General features: G+C 48.7%; 1 protein-coding gene across 2 annotated transcripts in view; it reads right to left on the bottom strand.

The window, feature by feature from the left end:
• Positions 1-19,537, bottom strand: part of vps50 (VPS50 EARP/GARPII complex subunit) — a 260,494-nt gene that overhangs the window by 215,096 nt on the left and 25,861 nt on the right. For both annotated transcript variants that reach the window (XM_045694895.1, XM_045694896.1), the window contains exon 4: positions 13,847-13,918. In XM_045694895.1, coding sequence (XP_045550851.1) covers positions 13,847-13,918 — 72 coding nt within the window. The remainder of the gene's footprint in view (positions 1-13,846; positions 13,919-19,537) is intronic.

Raw genomic sequence — 19,537 nt, 5'->3', positions numbered from 1 at the left:
TACCTGGATCAATACATACCGCCTGTCCCTTCCTCCTCCTAATACACCTGGATCAATACACACCGCCGGCCCCTTCCTCCTCCTAATACAGCTGGATCAATACATACCGCCGGCCGCTTCATCCTCCTAATACACCTGGATCAATACATACCGCCGGCCCCTTCCTCCTCCTAATACACCTGGATCAATACACACCGCCAGCCCCTTCATCCTCCTAATACACCTGGATCAATACACACCGCCAGCCCCTTCCTCCTCCTAATACAGCTGGATCAATACACACCGCCGGCCCCTTCCTCCTCCTAATACACCTGGATCAATACACACCGCCTGCCCCTTCCTCCTCCTAATACACCTGGATCAATACACACCGCCGGCCCCTTCCTCCTCCTAATACACCTGGATCAATACACACCGCCTGCCCCTTCCTCCTCCTAATACACCTGGATCAATACACACCACCGGTACCTTCCTCCTCCTAATACACCTGGATCAATACACACCGCCGGCCCCTTCCTCCTCCGAATACACCTGGATCAATACACACCACCGGCCCCTTCCTCCTCCTAATACACCTGGATCAATACACACCGCCGGCCCCTTCCTCCTCCTTATACACCTGGATCAATACATACCGCCGGCCCTTTCCTCCTCCTAATACACCTGGATCAATACACACCGCCGGCCCTTTCCTCCTCCTAATACACCTGGATCAATACACACCGCCGGCCCCTTCCTCCTCCTAATACACTTGGATCAATACACACCGCCGGCCCCTTCCTCCTCCTAATACACCTGGATCAATACACACCGCCTGCCCCTTCCTCCTCCTAATACACCTGGATCAATACACACCGCCGGCCCCTTCCTCCTCCTAATACACCTGGATCAATACACACCGCCGGCCCCTTCCTCCTCCTAATACACCTGGATCAATACACACCGCCGGCCCCTTCCTCCTCCTAATACACCTGGATCAATTCCCCCCCCCGGCCCCTTCCTCCTCCTAATACACCTGGATCAATACACACCACCGGCCCCTTCCTCCTCCTAATACACCTGGATCAATACACACCACCGGCCCCTTCCTCCTCCTAATACACCTGGATTATACACCTCACCGGCCCCTTCCTCCTCCTAATACACTGGATCAATACACACAGCCTGCCCCTTCCTCCTCCTAATACACCTGGATCAATACATACCGCCTGCCCCTTCCTCCTCCTAATACACCTGGATCAATACACACCGCCGGCCCCTTCCTCCTCCTAATACACCTGGATCAATACATACCGCCGGCCCCTTCCTCCTCCTAATACACCTGGATCAATACACACCGCCGGCCCCTTCCTCCTCCTAATACACCTGTATCAATACGTACCGCCGGCCCCTTCCTCCTCCTAATACACCTGGATCAATACACACCGCCGGCCCCTTCCTCCTCCTAATACACCTGGATCAATACACACCGCCGGCCCCTTCCTCCTCCTAATACACCTGGATCAATACATACGCCTGCCCCTTCCTCCTCCTAATACACCTGGATCAAAACATACCGCCTGTACCTTCCTCCTCCTAATACACCTGGATCAATACATACCGCCTGTCCCTTCCTCCTCCTAATACACCTGGATCAATACACACTGCCGGCCCCTTCCTCCTCCTAATACACCTGGATCAATACACACCGCCAGCCCCTTCATCCTCCTAATACACCTTGATCAATACATACCGCCGGCCACTTCCTCCTCCTAATACACCTGGATCAATACACACCACCGGCCCCTTCCTCCTCCTAATACACCTGGATCAATACATACCGCCGGCCCCTTCCTCCTCCTAATACACCTGGATCAATTCCCCCCCCCGCCGGCCCCTTCCTCCTCCTTATACACCTGGATCAATACACACCGCCGGCCACTTCCTCCTCCTAATACACCTGTATCAATACATACGCCTGCCCCTTCCTCCTCCTAATACACCTGGATCAATACACACCGCCGGCCCCTTCATCCTCCTAATACACCTGGATCAATACACACCGCCGGCCCCTTCCTCCTCCTAATACACCTGGATCAATACACACCGCCTGCCCCTTCCTCCTCCTAATACACCTGGATCAATACATACCGCCGGCCCCTTCCTCCTCCTTATACACCTGGATCAATACACACTACCGGCCCCTTCCTCCTCCTAATACACTTGGATCAATACACACCGCCGGCCCCTTCCTCCTCCTAATACACCTGGATCAATACACACTACCGGCCCCTTCCTCCTCCTAATACACTTGGATCAAGACACACCGCCGGCCCCTTCCTCCTCCTAATACACCTGGATCAATACACACCGCCGGCCCCTTCCTCCTCCTAATACACCTGGATCAATACACACCGCCGGCCCCTTCCTGGATCAATACATACCGCCGGCCCCTTCCTCCTCCTAATACACCTGGATCAATACATACCACCGGCCCCTTCCTCCTCCTAATACACCTGGATCAATACACACCGCCGGCCCCTTCCTCCTCCTAATACAACTGGATAAATACACACCGCCGGCCCCTTCCTCCTCCTAATACACCTGGATCAATACACACCGCCTGCCCCTTCCTTCTCCTAATACACCTGGATCAATACACACCACCGGCCCCTTCCTCCTCCTAATACACCTGGATTATACACCTCACCGGCCCCTTCCTCCTCCTAATACACCTGGATCAATACATACGCCTGCCCCTTCCTCCTCCTAACACACCTGGATCAATACACACAGCCTGCCCCTTCCTCCTCCTAATACACCTGGATCAATACACACCGCCGGCCCCTTCCTCCTCCTAATACACCTGGATCAATACACACCGCCGGCCCCTTCCTCCTCCTAATACACCTGGATCAATACGTACCGCCGACCCCTTCCTCCTCCTAATACACCTGGATCAATACACACTGCCGGCACCTTCCTCCTCCTAATACACCTGGATCAATACACACCACCGGCCCTTTCCTCCTCCTAATACACCTGGATCAATACATACTGCCGGCCCCTTCCTCCTCCTAATACACCTGGATCAATACACACCGCCAGCCCCTTCATCCTCCTAATACACCTGGATCAATACACACCGCCGGCCCCTTCCTCCTCCTAATACACCTGGATCAATACACACCGCCGGCCCCTTCCTCCTCCTAATACACCTGGATCAATACACACCGCCAGCCCCTTCATCCTCCTAATACACCTGGATCAATACACACCGCCGGCCCCTTCCTCCTCCTTATACACCTGGATCAATACATACGCCTGCCCCTTCCTCCTCCTAATACACCTGGATCAAAACATACCGCCTGCCCCTTCCTCCTCCTAATACACCTGGATCAAAACATACCGCCTGCCCCTTCCTCCTCCTAATACACCTGGATCAAAACATACCGCCTGCCCCTTCCTCCTCCTAATACACCTGGATCAAAACATACCGCCTGCCCCTTCCTCCTCCTAATATACCTGGATCAATACATACCGCCTGTCCCTTCCTCCTCCTAATACACCTGGATCAATACACACCGCCGGCCCCTTCCTCCTCCTAATACACCTGGATCAATACACACCGCCGGCCCCTTCCTCCTCCTAATACACCTGGATCAATACACACCGCCGGCCCCTTCCTCCTCCTAATACACCTGGATCAATACACACCGCCTGCCCCTTCCTCCTCCTAATACACCTGGATCAATACACACCGCCGGCCCCTTCCTCCTCCTAATACACCTGGATCAATACACACCGCCGGCCCCTTCCTCCTCCTAATACACCTGGATCAATACACACCGCCGGCCCCTTCCTCCTCCTAATACACCTGGATCAATTCCCCCCCCGCCGGCCCCTTCCTCCTCCTAATACACCTGGATCAATACACACCGCCGGCCACTTCCTCCTCCTAATACACCTGGATTATACACCTCACCGGCCCCTTCCTCCTCCTAATACACTGGATCAATACACACAGCCTGCCCCTTCCTCCTCCTAATACACCTGGATCAATACATACCGCCTGCCCCTTCCTCCTCCTAATACACCTGGATCAATACACACCGCCGGCCCCTTCCTCCTCCTAATACACCTGGATCAATACATACCGCCGGCCCCTTCCTCCTCCTAATACACCTGGATCAATACATACCGCCGGCCCCTTCCTCCTCCTAATACACCTGGATCAATACACACCGCCGGCCCCTTCCTCCTCCTAATACACCTGGATCAATACGTACCGCCGGCCCCTTCCTCCTCCTAATACACCTGGATCAATACACACCGCCGGCCCCTTCCTCCTCCTAATACACCTGGATCAATACGTACCGCCGGCCCCTTCCTCCTCCTAATACACCTGGATCAATACGCACCGCCGCCCTTCCTCCTCCTAATACACCTGGATCAATACACACCGCCGGCCCCTTCCTCCTCCTAATACACCTGGATCAATACACACCGCCGGCCACTTCCTCCTCCTAATACACCTGGATCAATACATACGCCTGCCCCTTCCTCCTCCTAATACACCTGGATCAAAACATACCGCCTGCCCCTTCCTCCTCCTAATACACCTGGATCAATACATACCGCCGGCCCCTTCCTCCTCCTAATAGACCTGGATCAATACATACCGCCGGCCCTTTCCTCCTCCTAATACACCTGGATCAATACATACTGCCGGCCCCTTCCTCCTCCTAATACACCTGGATCAATACATACGCCTGCCCCTTCCTCCTCCTAATACACCTGGATCAAAACATACCGCCTGCCCCTTCCTCCTCCTAATACACCTGGATCAATACACACCGCCGGCCCCTTCCTCCTCCTAATACACCTGGATCAATACATACGCCGCGCCGCTTCATCCTCCTAATACACCTGGATCAATACATACCGCCGGCCCCTTCCTCCTCCTAATACACCTGGATCAATACACACCGCCAGCCCCTTCATCCTCCTAATACACCTGGATCAATACACACCGCCGGCCCCTTCCTCCTCCTAATACACCTGGATCAATACACACCGCCGGCCCCTTCCTCCTCCTAATACAGCTGGATCAATACACACCGCCGGCCCCTTCCTCCTCCTAATACACCTGGATCAATACACACCGCCGGCCCCTTCCTCCTCCTAATACACCTGGATCAATACACACCGCCGGCCCCTTCCTCCTCCTAATACACCTGGATCAATTCCCCCCCGCCGGCCCCTTCCTCCTCCTAATACACCTGGATCAATACACACCACCGGCCCCTTCCTCCTCCTAATACACCTGGATCAATACACACCACCGGCCCCTTCCTCCTCCTAATACACCTGGATCAATACACACCGCCGGCCACTTCCTCCTCCTAATACACCTGGATTATACACCTCACCGGCCCCTTCCTCCTCCTAATACACTGGATCAATACACACAGCCTGCCCCTTCCTCCTCCTAATACACCTGGATCAATACATACCGCCTGCCCCTTCCTCCTCCTAATACACCTGGATCAATACACACCGCCGGCCCCTTCCTCCTCCTAATACACCTGGATCAATACATACCGCCGGCCCCTTCCTCCTCCTAATACACCTGGATCAATACATACCGCCGGCCCCTTCCTCCTCCTAATACACCTGGATCAATACACACCGCCGGCCCCTTCCTCCTCCTAATACACCTGGATCAATACGTACCGCCGGCCCCTTCCTCCTCCTAATACACCTGGATCAATACACACCGCCGGCCCCTTCCTCCTCCTAATACACCTGGATCAATACGTACCGCCGGCCCCTTCCTCCTCCTAATACACCTGGATCAATACGTACCGCCGGCCCCTTCCTCCTCCTAATACACCTGGATCAATACACACCGCCGGCCCCTTCCTCCTCCTAATACACCTGGATCAATACACACCGCCGGCCACTTCCTCCTCCTAATACACCTGGATCAATACATACGCCTGCCCCTTCCTCCTCCTAATACACCTGGATCAAAACATACCGCCTGCCCCTTCCTCCTCCTAATACACCTGGATCAATACATACCGCCGGCCCCTTCCTCCTCCTAATAGACCTGGATCAATACATACCGCCGGCCCTTTCCTCCTCCTAATACACCTGGATCAATACATACTGCCGGCCCCTTCCTCCTCCTAATACACCTGGATCAATACATACGCCTGCCCCTTCCTCCTCCTAATACACCTGGATCAAAACATACCGCCTGCCCCTTCCTCCTCCTAATACACCTGGATCAATACACACCGCCGGCCCCTTCCTCCTCCTAATACACCTGGATCAATACATACCGCCGGCCGCTTCATCCTCCTAATACACCTGGATCAATACATACCGCCGGCCCCTTCCTCCTCCTAATACACCTGGATCAATACACACCGCCAGCCCCTTCATCCTCCTAATACACCTGGATCAATACACACCGCCGGCCCCTTCCTCCTCCTAATACACCTGGATCAATACACACCGCCGGCCCCTTCCTCCTCCTAATACAGCTGGATCAATACACACCGCCGGCCCCTTCCTCCTCCTAATACACCTGGATCAATACACACCGCCGGCCCCTTCCTCCTCCTAATACACCTGGATCAATACACACCGCCGGCCCCTTCCTCCTCCTAATACACCTGGATCAATACACACCGCCGGCCCCTTCCTCCTCCTAATACACCTGGATCAATACACACCGCCTGCCCCTTCCTCCTCCTAATACACCTGGATCAATACACACCGCTGGCCCCTTCCTCCTCCTAATACACCTGGATCAATTCCCCCCGCCCGGCCCCTTCCTCCTCCTAATACACCTGGATCAATACACACCACCGGCCCCTTCCTCCTCCTAATACACCTGGATCAATACACACCACCGGCCCCTTCCTCCTCCTAATACACCTGGATCAATACACACCTCCGGCCCCTTCCTCCTCCTAATACACCTGGATCAATACACACCGCCGGCCCCTTCCTCCTCCTAATACACCTGGATCAATACACACCGATGGCCCCTTCCTCCTCCTAATACACCTGGATCAATACACACCACCGGCCCCTTCCTCCTCCTAATACACCTGGATCAATACATACCGCCGGCCCCTTCCTCCTCCTAATACACTTGGATCAATACACACCGCCGGCCCTTTCCTCCTCCTAATACACCTGGATCAATACAGACCTCCGGTCCCTTCCTCCTCCTAATACACCTGGATCAATACATACGCCTGCCCCTTCCTCCTCCTAATACACCTGGATCAAAACATACTGCCTGCCCCTTCCTCCTCCTAATACATCCGGATCAATACATACCGCCGGCCCCTTCCTCCTCCTAATACACCTGGATCAATACATACCGCCGGCCCTTTCCTCCTCCTAATACACCTGGATCAATACATACCGCCGGCCCCTTCCTCCTCCTAATACACTTGGATCAATACACACCGCCGGCCCCTTCCTCCTCCTAATACACCTGGATCAATACACACCGCCGGCCCCTTCCTCCTCCTAATACACCTGGATCAATACAGACCTCCGGTCCCTTCCTCCTCCTAATACACCTGGATCAATACACACCGCCGGCCCCTTCCTCCTCCTAATACACCTGGATCAATACACACCGCCGGCCCCTTCCTCCTCCTAATACACCTGGATCAATACACACCGCCGGCCCCTTCCTCCTCCTAATACACCTGGATCAATACGTACCGCCGGCCCCTTCCTCCTCCTAATACACCTGGATCAATACACACCGCCGGCCCCTTCCTCCTCCTAATACACCTGGATCAATACACACTGCCGGCACCTTCCTCCTCCTAATACACCTGGATCAATACACACCGCCGGCCCCTTCCTCCTCCTAATACACCTGGATCAATACACACTGCCTGCCCCTTCCTCCTCCTAATACACCTGGATCAATACACACCGCCGGCCCCTTCCTCCTCCTAATACACCTGGATCAATACATACCGCCGGCCCCTTCCTCCTCCTAATACACCTGGATCAATACATACGCCTGCCCCTTCCTCCTCCTAATACACCTGGATCAAAACATACCGCCTGCCCCTTCCTCCTCCTAATACATCCGGATCAATACATACCGCCGGCCCCTTCCTCCTCCTAATACACCTGGATCAATACATACCGCCGGCCCTTTCCTCCTCCTAATACACCTGGATCAATACATACCGCCGGCCCCTTCCTCCTCCTAATACACCTGGATCAATACATACGCCTGCCCCTTCCTCCTCCTAATACACCTGGATCAAAACATACGGCCTGCCCCTTCCTCCTCCTAATACACCTGGATCAATACATACCGCCAGCCCCTTCCTCCTCCTAATACACCTGGATCAATACATACCGCCGGCCCCTTCCTCCTCCTAATACACCTGGATCAATACACATGCGTGTGCCTGCTTGTGTGAAAGAGCTGTATTGTGTGTACCCATGTCCATGTAGCCAACTTATCATGAATCAGCTAATCACTTGAACAATAAGTAGTAGTGGAGTACAGCAATCTATATTGTTCTCACACACACACACACACACACACACACACACACACACACACACACACACACACACACACACACACACACACACCATAATGACAAAGCGAAAACAGGTTTATAGAAATGTTTGTAAAAAATGTAAAAGAAATACTGTATTTACATAAGTAATCAAACCCTTTGCTATGAGACTCAAAAGCTCAGGTGCATCCTGTTTCCATTGATCCTCCTTGAGATGTTTCTACAACATGATTGGAGTCCACCTGTGGTAAATTCAATTGATTGGACATGATTTGGAAAGGCACACACCTGTCTATATAAAAGGTCTCACAGTTGGCAGTACATGTCAGAGCAAAAACCAAGCCATGAGGTCGGAGGAATTGCCCGTATAGCTCCGAGACAGGATTGTATATTGTATATATATAAATATTTCTGCAGCATTGAAGGTCCCCAAGAACACAGTGGCCTCCATCACTCTTAAATGGTTGAGTTTTGGAACCACCAAGAGTTCCTACAACTGGCTGCCTGGCCAAACTGAGCAATCGGGGGAGAAGGGCCTTGGTCAGGGAGGTGACCAAGAACCCGATGGTCACTGACAGAGCTCCTCTGTGGAGATGGGAGAACCTTCCAGAAGGACAACCATCTCTGCAGCACTCCACCAATCAGGCTTTTATGGTAGAGTGGCCAGACGGAAGCCACTGCTCAGTTAGAGACATGACAGCCTGCTTGGAGTTTGCCAAAAGGCACCTAAAGGACTCGGACCATGAGAAACAAGTTTCTCTGGTCTGATGACACCAAGATTAAACTATTTGGCCTAAATGCTAAGCGCCACATTTGGAGGAAACCTGGCACCATCCCTATGGCGAAGCATAGTGGTGGCAACATACTAGGAATCCTAGAAGTTATAGAGAGACTCCCCCTCTTACAGTCAGAGCAGAGCCCCTGGCATCTCTAATGTGGATGACAATCATACAGCAGACAAGTAATTAACTGAGAGATGAGCCTCAGCCAACGATGTGTCAAAGCTGCCAATTACACTGCGAACCTCGACCACCTCCCTATATAGCAGCCATTCTCTAGAACAACAGCTTCTGCCAAACGGGGGGGGAGAGAAATCACCCATTTGTTTTGGATGGAACTCATTTAAGGGAGAAGTTCTATAGAATGCATCAATGCACCATTCCTATCTACAGTACAGTATCTACTCCTCTGCCTCAGCGAGGGAAATATTCAATTTCACATCAGCGCATAGGGATGGAGAGGCCCTCTCAATAGGTACCGTAATTTCCGGACTATTGAGCGCACCTGAATATAAGCCTGAATTAAAAAAAAAAAATCTTATTTTGAACAAAAATAAGCCGCACATGTCTATAAGCCGCAGGTGCCTACCGGTACATTGAAACAAATGAACTTTACACAGGCTTTAACAAAACACGGCTTGTAACAAAAAAAGAATAATTAGCAGTAAGCTTTAGTTGTCTTTTTGCACGGAGTCAATTCCTCACGCTGCTGTTTCCAACGTCTTATCATCGACTCATTAAGACCAAGCTCCCGTGCAGCAGCTCCATTTCCTTTTCCAACAGCCAGATCAATCGCCTTCAACTTGAAAGCTGCATGATATGCATTTCTCCGTGTCTTTGCCATGATGAGGGTGACAAAATGACTACCGTAATCAGAATTATGGGAAGTTTGAGAGAGCTCGATTGAATCTAAACAGTAAACAAAAAAAGTTGTTTGACCTTAACCCGTTCGGCAATTTCATTGGTCTAAATGAAAGTTTCATGCCGCCAAAAAACTGAGCACGTCACAGAATGTGTTTTTTTGGAGAAAAAAAAAATGTGAAAGCGGGAAAAATCCATATATTAGCCGCGTCATTGTTTATTAAGCCGCGAGGGTCAAAGCGTGGGAAAAAAGTTGCGGCTTATAGTCCGGAAATTACGGTAGTTATCAATCAGAAAGAGAGAGTTCAGATCCTATAGGGAATGTCATTATGCATGTACACAATGTAGCACAGTGGAAGTCTATATGCAAAGCTATGAATATGTGATGGAGGAGAAACCATCCTTCTATGCATTTGTTTGAAAGGATCAGATAGGTGTGTAAGCAATACAGTGAAAATTCCACCTTAACAATCAGAGGACAAGATAGAGCTATTACCGTACATACCTACAGGAAGTGTCTAGGAGTCGTTTGCTAACTAGGGGATGACTTGGAATTCAGCATACGATGAACTCCATCCTACAGGGTGGGGGCGAGGCGATCTGAGGCTGGGTTAGTCATTCACAGCCTGGGTAAGGCAGAAGACTTGATAAGGCCCCTGGTCCTGGTATTGACCCCTAGGGGTCTCAGGCTGGCAGCCAGCTGTCTGCTCTGTTAAAGAGCTCTGTCAGACAGTCAGTGTTCTGTCCACAGAGGCCTCCATCTTTCATCCTACCACCGCTAGGGATCATGGCTCTGGCCCTGCCTCGCTCCCTGAAAAGACAGCTCTGCTGTGTGAGACAGAATGCAGAGCAGGAGAAAGAGGCTAGGGAGGGAGTCACAGTGAAGGATGAGAAAGAAGGGAGAGAGGAAGGATCCAGATTTTCTACCCTTCTTCCAAAGTGTGCAGCTGCACACTCCACATCATGAATTTAAAAGCATTTGATTGGTGTAAGCATTGGCTTGAGGGAGTTTCCCACATTGTTCAATCTATGACAGGGAGTATGCAAGTGCACACTTCAGGAGAAGTGTAGAGAATTGTAGCACATTCAGGGAGAGAAGAGGAAGGTACAGAGGGAAAGATGAGGCAGGGAGGAAAGGAGGATGCAGGAAGAGAAGGAGGATCGAGGGAGAATATGGGTTGCATATTTCTAAAATGATTCCGATATAGTTCCTCTGCTGGCTAGCTCTCTGCCCTCCAGGCCTGGGTGACCTGCAGAGAACCTCTACAATAGTGATGATGCTCTTTTTAAGCAATAAGGCACGACGGGGTGTGGTATATGGCCAACATACCATGGCTAAGGGCTGTTCTTCTTGGGGTGGCAGGTAGCCTAGCGGTTAGAGCGTTGGGCCAGTAACTGAAAGGTTGCTAGATCAAATCCCAGAGCTGACAAGGTAAAAATCTGCTGTTCTGCCCCTGAACAAGGAAGTTAACCCACTGTTCCCCAGTAGGCAGTCATTGTAAATAAGAATTTGTTCTTAACCTGTCTGGGCTAGGGGGCAGTATTTTCACGGCCGGATAAATAACATACCGGATTTAAACTGGTTACTACTCTTGCCCAGAAACGAGAATATGCATATTATTAGTAGATTTGGATAGAAAACACTCTGAAGTTTCTAAAACTGTTTGAATGGTGTCTGTGAGTATAACAGAACTCATATGGCAGGCAAAAATCTGAGAAAATTCCAAGCAGTAAGTGGCCTGTGAGAATTTGTAGTTCTTCTTTTGATTCTCTATCGAAACTACAGTATCTCTGGGGTTACGTAGCACTTTCTAAGGCTTCCATTGACTCTCTAAAGCCTTCAGAATGCGGATTGAGGCGTCTCCTGTCTCTGGGCAGAGTATAGTAGCTCAGTTTCTCAGTGGTCTGCCTGGTGACAAAGAGATAGGATATGCGCGTTCACGAGACCACGCTGTTTTTTTTTCTTTACGTCTTTGAATGAATACACTATTGTCCGGTTGGAATATTATCGCTATTTTACGAGAAAAATACCATAAAATTGATTTTAAACAGCGTTTGACATGCTTCTAAGTACGGTAATGGAACATTTTGAATTTCTTTGTCTCGAAATGCGCTCGAGTTACCCTTTGGATAGTGACCTGAACGCATGAACAAAACGGAGGTATTTGGACATAACTATGGATTATTTGGAACAAAAACATTTCTTGTGGAAGTAGCAGTCCTGGGAGTGCATTCTGACGAAGATCAGCAAAGGTAATACAATTTTTCTAATAGTAATTCTGAGTTTAGTGTGTCCCGCAGTTGGCGGGTGTCAAAATAGCTAGCCGTGATGGCTGAGCTATGTACTCAGAATATTGCAAAATGTGCTTTCGCCGAAAAGCTATTTTAAAATCTGACATAGCGATTGCATAAAGGAGTTCTGTATCTATAATTCTTTAAATAATTGTTATGTATTTTGTCAACGTTTATGAGTAATTTAGTAAATTCACCGGAAGTTTTCAGTGGGGATACATTTTCTGAACATCACACGCCAATGTAAAAAGCTGTTTTTTGATATAAATATGAACTTGATTGAACAAAACATGCATGTATTGTATAACATAATGTCCTAGGAGTGTCATCTGATGAAGATCATCAAAGGTTAGTGCTTCATTTAGCTGTGTTTTGGGTTTCTGTGACATATATGCTTGCTTGGAAAATGGCTGTGTGATTATTTTGGGCTATGTACTCTCCTAACATAATCTAATGTTTTGCTTTCGCTGTACAGCCTTTTTGAAATCGGACAATGTGGTTAGATTAACGAGAGTCTTATCTTTAAAACGGTGTAAAATAGTTGTATGTTTGAAAAATTGAAATTATTGCATTTTTGAGGTTTTTGTATTTCGCGCCACGCTGTTCCACTGGCTGTTGACGGTCACGTCCCTCCTACCCCAGAGAGGTTAACTGACTTGCCTAGTTAAATAAAGGTTCAATAAAAATAAATAAATAAAAATGATGCAAGGGCTGTCCCTGGACACAGCCCTTAGCCGTGGTATATTGGCAATATACCACAAACCCCCAAGATGCCTTATTGCTATTATAAACTGGTTAGCAGCATAATTAGAGAGGTAAAAATAAATGTTTTGTCATACCTGTGGTATACGGTTTGATATACCACGGCTGTCAGCCAAATCAGCATTCAGGTCTCGACCCACCCAGTTTATAATTACTAATAACACTTTGGGCCTGCAGCAGAAACACTAACACTAACTATTAATCACAGTATATCTGTAGCGGTGTAAAGCAGTCTTGCTGAATATAACATGCCAATATCCACCTGGGACTGCACTTCTCCAATGTGCAATACAGGAGTCGACTGTATGTACATGCCCAGGTTGAAGCAATAAGCTCAGGGTTAACAGAAATGACATAAAATTGGTGATTTTGCACTTCTATGTTCTCTGTATTCAGGTGTTGCATAGCAATATACTGTACTCAATTATTTAAGTCCTTGTTTTGAACACTAAAGATGTTGTCATACAATGTTATGTTGGCCTTCGAAGTGCACGGATACAGTATAAACGGCATAGCCATTACCAATCAGGGAGAAGTATCTGTGGGAGTGAGTGACCCAGTGCTGCTCATGTCATTTCCTTCACTTACCGCTGCTTGTTGTCTCTTCAGCTTGTCTCTGTACTCCTCCAGCTCCTGCAAGTTCAGCTCAGGTGGGAGTTTCTATCATAAAAACACACAATAAAAGCATTGTTACTATACAATGAGAATACAATGCCCAATAACTTCTTAGAAGATAGAGCTATTCTGTGGAATGCTTTGGTGTGTGGAGTGAACCACCTGCCAAAAGATTACTTATCATGGACACCGAACTGAAATCCAAATGCCAGCAGCTTAGAGCCGGGCAGGACTTCGTTTGATTTGTTTCTTTTAGAAACTAATCTTAATTCTTTGGAGTTCCAGTTTGTTTAAGTACCATTTTTCAAAAGAGCCTCCACGGTCTTCATCATTTAAAAAGAGAAGAAAAAAAAGTGGCAGAATTGTATAGCACACATGCTTAGACGTATAATAAATGTAAAATGGAGGAGCACTACTTAATTGGTGAAGAACGAACAAGGGGAAAGACAGCAGCAAAAAACTAAGCACTGAGGATGATGGGTAATTGCTTTCCACTTGGCTGAAAGTCTAATTTTGTAATCTGGAAGGTTGTTGTTCTTGCGACACTGCTAAATCTAATGAGATTTCACACCCTTCCTCCGCGAGTGTTTAATCCATCAATCTGGAAGTCATCGGCGTGTGAGCAGGAGAAGACGCCACAGTGACGCTAGAGTAGATACACCCATCAAGGGGGGAGAGGTGTCCCACATAACAAGTTTGGGAACCAGGGGGAGGGAGGTGTAGGTAGAGAGGCCCCAAGTCCCTGTAACTAGTCAGCGTAGACACCAAGTCCCTGTAACTAGTCAGCGTAGACACCAAGTCCCTGTAACTAGTCAGCGTAGACACCAAGTCCCTGTAACTAGTCAGCGTAGACACCAAGTCCCTGTAACTAGTCAGCGTAGACACCAAGTCCCTGTAACTAGTCAGCGAGACACCAAGTCCCTGTAACTAGTCAGCGTAGACACCAAGTCCCTGTAACTAGTCAGCGTAGACACCAAGTCCCTGTAACTAGTCAGCGTAGACACCAAGTCCCTGTAACTAGTCAGCGTAGACACCAAGTCCCTGTAACTAGTCAGCGTAGACACCAAGTCCCTGTAACTAGTCAGCGTAGACACCAAGTCCCTGTAACTAGTCAGCGTAGACACCAAGTCACTGTAACTAGTCAGCGTAGACACCAAGTCACTGTAACTAGTCAGCGTAGACACCAAGTCCCTGTAACTAGTCAGCGTAGACACCAAGTCCCTGTAACTAGTCAGCGTAGACCAAGTCACTGTAACTAGTCAGCGTAGACACCAAGTCCCTGTAACTAGTCAGCGTAGACCAAGTCACTGTAACTAGTCAGCGTAGACCAAGTCACTGTAACTAGTCAGCGTAGACCAAGTCACTGTAACTAGTCAGTGTAGACCAAGTCACTGTAACCAGTCAGTGTAGACCAAGTCACTGTAACTAGTCAGTGTAGACCAAGTCACTGTAACTAGTCAGTGTACACCCCGCTGATTGCACTGTTTGGTACTATATTGTACAATGTATAGTGTACATGACGATCGGACTGTTATGGGAGGTCCAAGCCTGTTACATGGCATATGCCTCAGTCTTCCTGTGGTGGATAAGGCTTTTGTATGCTGGTAGGGTGTCTTGGTATCTGGGCTAAGTGGTGATAGTCATCGAAACAAACTAGGCTCTATTGGACTGCATGGACAAATATAGCTCCAGATACAAGTGTTGATTTAGAATTAAATGGAACATGTAAAATAATAAGATCATAAAAGACAGAATAGCTTATAGCTTTTTAAGAGCGTGGAAAGAAGGTCCTTCACATATTGTCTCAGTGACAATAACAGCAACAAAGGGGAGAGTGGGTAGAAATTCCCTTGTTGCTGTTTATATCCCTTGTTGCTGAGGATTTAGCACTTGAGGTAGTCACTTCATACAAGTACTTGGGAGTACAGCTAGATGGTACACTGTCCTCCTCTCAGCACATATCAAAGCCGCAGGCTAAAGTTAAATCTAGACTTGGTTTCCTCTATTGCAATCGCTCCTCTTTCACCCCAGCTGCCAAACTAACCCTGATTCAGATGACTATCCTATCCAGGCTAGATTACAGAGACGTCATTAATAGATCGGCAGGTAAGGGTGCTCTCGAGCGACTAGATGTTCTTTACCATTCTGCCATCAGATTTGCCACCAATGCTCCTTATTGGAAACATCACTGCGCTCTATACTCACCTGTAAACTGGGCATCTCTGTATACCTGTCGCAAGACCCACTGGTTGATACTTATTTATAAAACCCTCTTAGGCCTCACTCCCCCCTATCTGAGATATCTACTGCAGTCCTAATCCTCCACATACAACACCCGTTCTGCCTGTTACATTCTGTTAAAGGTCCCCAAAGCACACATCCCTGGGTCGCTCGTCTTTTCAGTTCGCTGCAGCTAGCGACTGGAACGAGCTGCAACAAAACACTCAAACTGGACAGTTTTACCTCCATCTCTTCATTCAAAGACTCAATCATGGACACTCTTACTGACAGTTGTGACTGCTTTGTGTGATGTATTGTTGTCTCTACCTTCTTGCCCTTTGTGCTGCTGTCTGTGCCCAATAATGTTTGTACCATGTGTTGTGCTGCTGCCATGTTGTGTTGCTACCATGTTGTTGTCATGTTGCTACCATGCTGTGGTCTTAGATCTCTCTTTATGTAGTGTTCATTTATGTGTTTAGGCTGCAGCATGGACTGAACTGTAGACCTAACTGACTAACTCACCTCCAGCTTGTTGTGTCCTCTGGGTCTGTAGTGAACAGTGGGTCTAACTAACTAACTAACTAACTCACCTCCAGCTTGTTGTGTCCTCTGGGTCTGTAGTGAACAGTGGGTCTAACTAACTAACTAACTAACTCACCTCCAGCTTGTTGTGTCCTCTGGGTCTGTAGTGAACAGTGGGTCTAACTAACTAACTAACTCACCTCCAGCTTGTTGTGTCCTCTGGGTCTGTAGTGAACAGTGGGCCTAACTAACTAACTAACTCACCTCCAGCTTGTTGTGTCCTCTGGGTCTGTAGTGAACAGTGGGCCTAACTAACTAACTAACTCACCTCCAGCTTGTTGTGTCCTCTGGGTCTGTAGTGAACAGTGGGTCTAACTAACTAACTAACTCACCTCCAGCTTGTTGTGTCCTCTGGGTCTGTAGTGAACAGTGGGCCTAACTAACTCACCTCCAGCTTGTTGTGTCCTCTGGGTCTGTAGTGAACAGTGGGCCTAACTAACTAACTAACTAACTAACTAACTAACTAACTAACTAACTCACTCACTCACCTCCAGCTTGTTGTGTCCTCTGGGTCTGTAGTGAACAGTGGGTCTAACTAACTAACTCACCTCCAGCTTGTTGTGTCCTCTGGGTCTGTAGTGAACAGTGGGCCTAACTAACTAACTCACCTCCAGCTTGTTGTGTCCTCTGGGTCTGTAGTGAACAGTGGGCCTAACTAACTAACTGACTAACTCACCTCCAGCTTGTTGTGTCCTCTGGGTCTGTAGTGAACAGTGGGCCTAACTAACTAACTAACTAACTAACTAACTCACCTCCAGCTTGTTGTGTCCTCTGGGTCTGTAGTGAACAGTGGGCCTAACTAACTAACTAACTCACCTCCAGCTTGTTGTGTCCTCTGGGTCTGTAGTGAACAGTGGGCCTAACTAACTAACTAACTCACTCACCTCCAGCTTGTTGTGTCCTCTGGGTCTGTAGTGAACAGTGGGCCTAACTAACTAACTAACTCACCTCCAGCTTGTTGTGTCCTCTGGGTCTGTAGTGAACAGTGGGCCTAACTAACTAACTAACTAACTAACTAACTCACCTCCAGCTTGTTGTGTCCTCTGGGTCTGTAGTGAACAGTGGGACTAACTAACTCACCTCCAGCTTGTTGTGTCCTCTGGGTCTGTAGTGAACAGTGGGCCTAACTAACTGACTAACTCACCTCCAGCTTGTTGTGTCCTCTGGGTCTGTAGTGAACAGTGGGCCTAACTAACTAACTCACCTCCAGCTTGTTGTGTCCTCTGGGTCTGTAGTGAACAGTGGGTCTAACTAACTAACTAACTCACCTCCAGCTTGTTGTGTCCTCTGGGTCTGTAGTGAACAGTGGGCCTAACTAACTAACTCACCTCCAGCTTGTTGTGTCCTCTGGGTCTGTAGTGAACAGTGGGCCTAACTAACTAACTAACTAACTCACCTCCAGCTTGTTGTGTCCTCTGGGTCTGTAGTGAACAGTGGGCCTAACTAACTAACTAACTAACTAACTCACCTCCAGCTTGTTGTGTCCTCTGGGTCTGTAGTGAACAGTGGGCCTAACTAACTAACTCACCTCCAGCTTGTTGTGTCCTCTGGGTCTGTAGTGAACAGTGGGCCTAACTAACTAACTAACTAACTCACCTCCAGCTTGTTGTGTCCTCTGGGTCTGTAGTGAACAGTGGGCCTAACTAACTAACTCACCTCCAGCTTGTTGTGTCCTCTGGGTCTGTAGTGAACAGTGGGTCTAACTAACTAACTAACTCACCTCCAGCTTGTTGTGTCCTCTGGGTCTGTAGTGAACAGTGGGCCTAACTAACTAACTCACCTCCAGCTTGTTGTGTCCTCTGGGTCTGTAGTGAACAGTGGGAATAACTAACTAACTAACTAACTAACTCACCTCCAGCTTGTTGTGTCCTATGGGTCTGTAGTGAACAGTGGGCCTAACTAACTAACTGACTAACTCACCTCCAGCTTGTTGTGTCCTCTGGGTCTGTAGTGAACAGTGGGCCTAACTAACTAACTCACCTCCAGCTTGTTGTGTCCTCTGGGTCTGTAGTCAACAGTGGGTCTAACTAACTAACTAACTCACCTCCAGCTTGTTGTGTCCTCTGGGTCTGTAGTGAACAGTGGGCCTAACTAACTAACTAACTGACTAACTCACCTCCAGCTTGTTGTGTCCTCTGGGTCTGTAGTGAACAGTGGGCCTAACTAACTAACTAACTCACCTCCAGCTTGTTGTGTCCTCTGGGTCTGTAGTGAACAGTGGGCCTAACTAACTAACTCACCTCCAGCTTGTTGTGTCCTCTGGGTCTGTAGTGAACAGTGGGTCTAACTAACTAACTCACCTCCAGCTTGTTGTGTCCTCTGGGTCTGTAGTGAACAGTGGGCCTAACTAACTAACTAACTAACTAACTAACTAACTCACCTCCAGCTTGTTGTGTCCTATGGGTCTGTAGTGAACAGTGGGCCTAACTAACTAACTGACTAACTCACCTCCAGCTTGTTGTGTCCTCTGGGTCTGTAGTGAACAGTGGGCCTAACTAACTAACTCACCTCCAGCTTGTTGTGTCCTCTGGGTCTGTAGTCAACAGTGGGTCTAACTAACTAACTAACTCACCTCCAGCTTGTTGTGTCCTCTGGGTCTGTAGTGAACAGTGGGCCTAACTAACTAACTAACTAACTAACTAACTCACCTCCAGCTTGTTGTGTCCTCTGGGTCTGTAGTGAACAGTGGGCCTAACTAACTAACTAACTAACTCACCTCCAGCTTGTTGTGTCCTCTGGGTCTGTAGTGAACAGTGGGCCTAACTAACTAACTAACTAACTAACTCACCTCCAGCTTGTTGTGTCCTCTGGGTCTGTAGTGAACAGTGGGCCTAACTAACTAACTCACCTCCAGCTTGTTGT

Source organism: Salmo salar, chromosome ssa14, assembly GCF_905237065.1.
Source record: "Salmo salar chromosome ssa14, Ssal_v3.1, whole genome shotgun sequence".
Lineage (NCBI taxonomy): Eukaryota > Metazoa > Chordata > Actinopteri > Salmoniformes > Salmonidae > Salmo > Salmo salar.
This window is presented reverse-complemented; position numbering and strand designations above follow the sequence as displayed.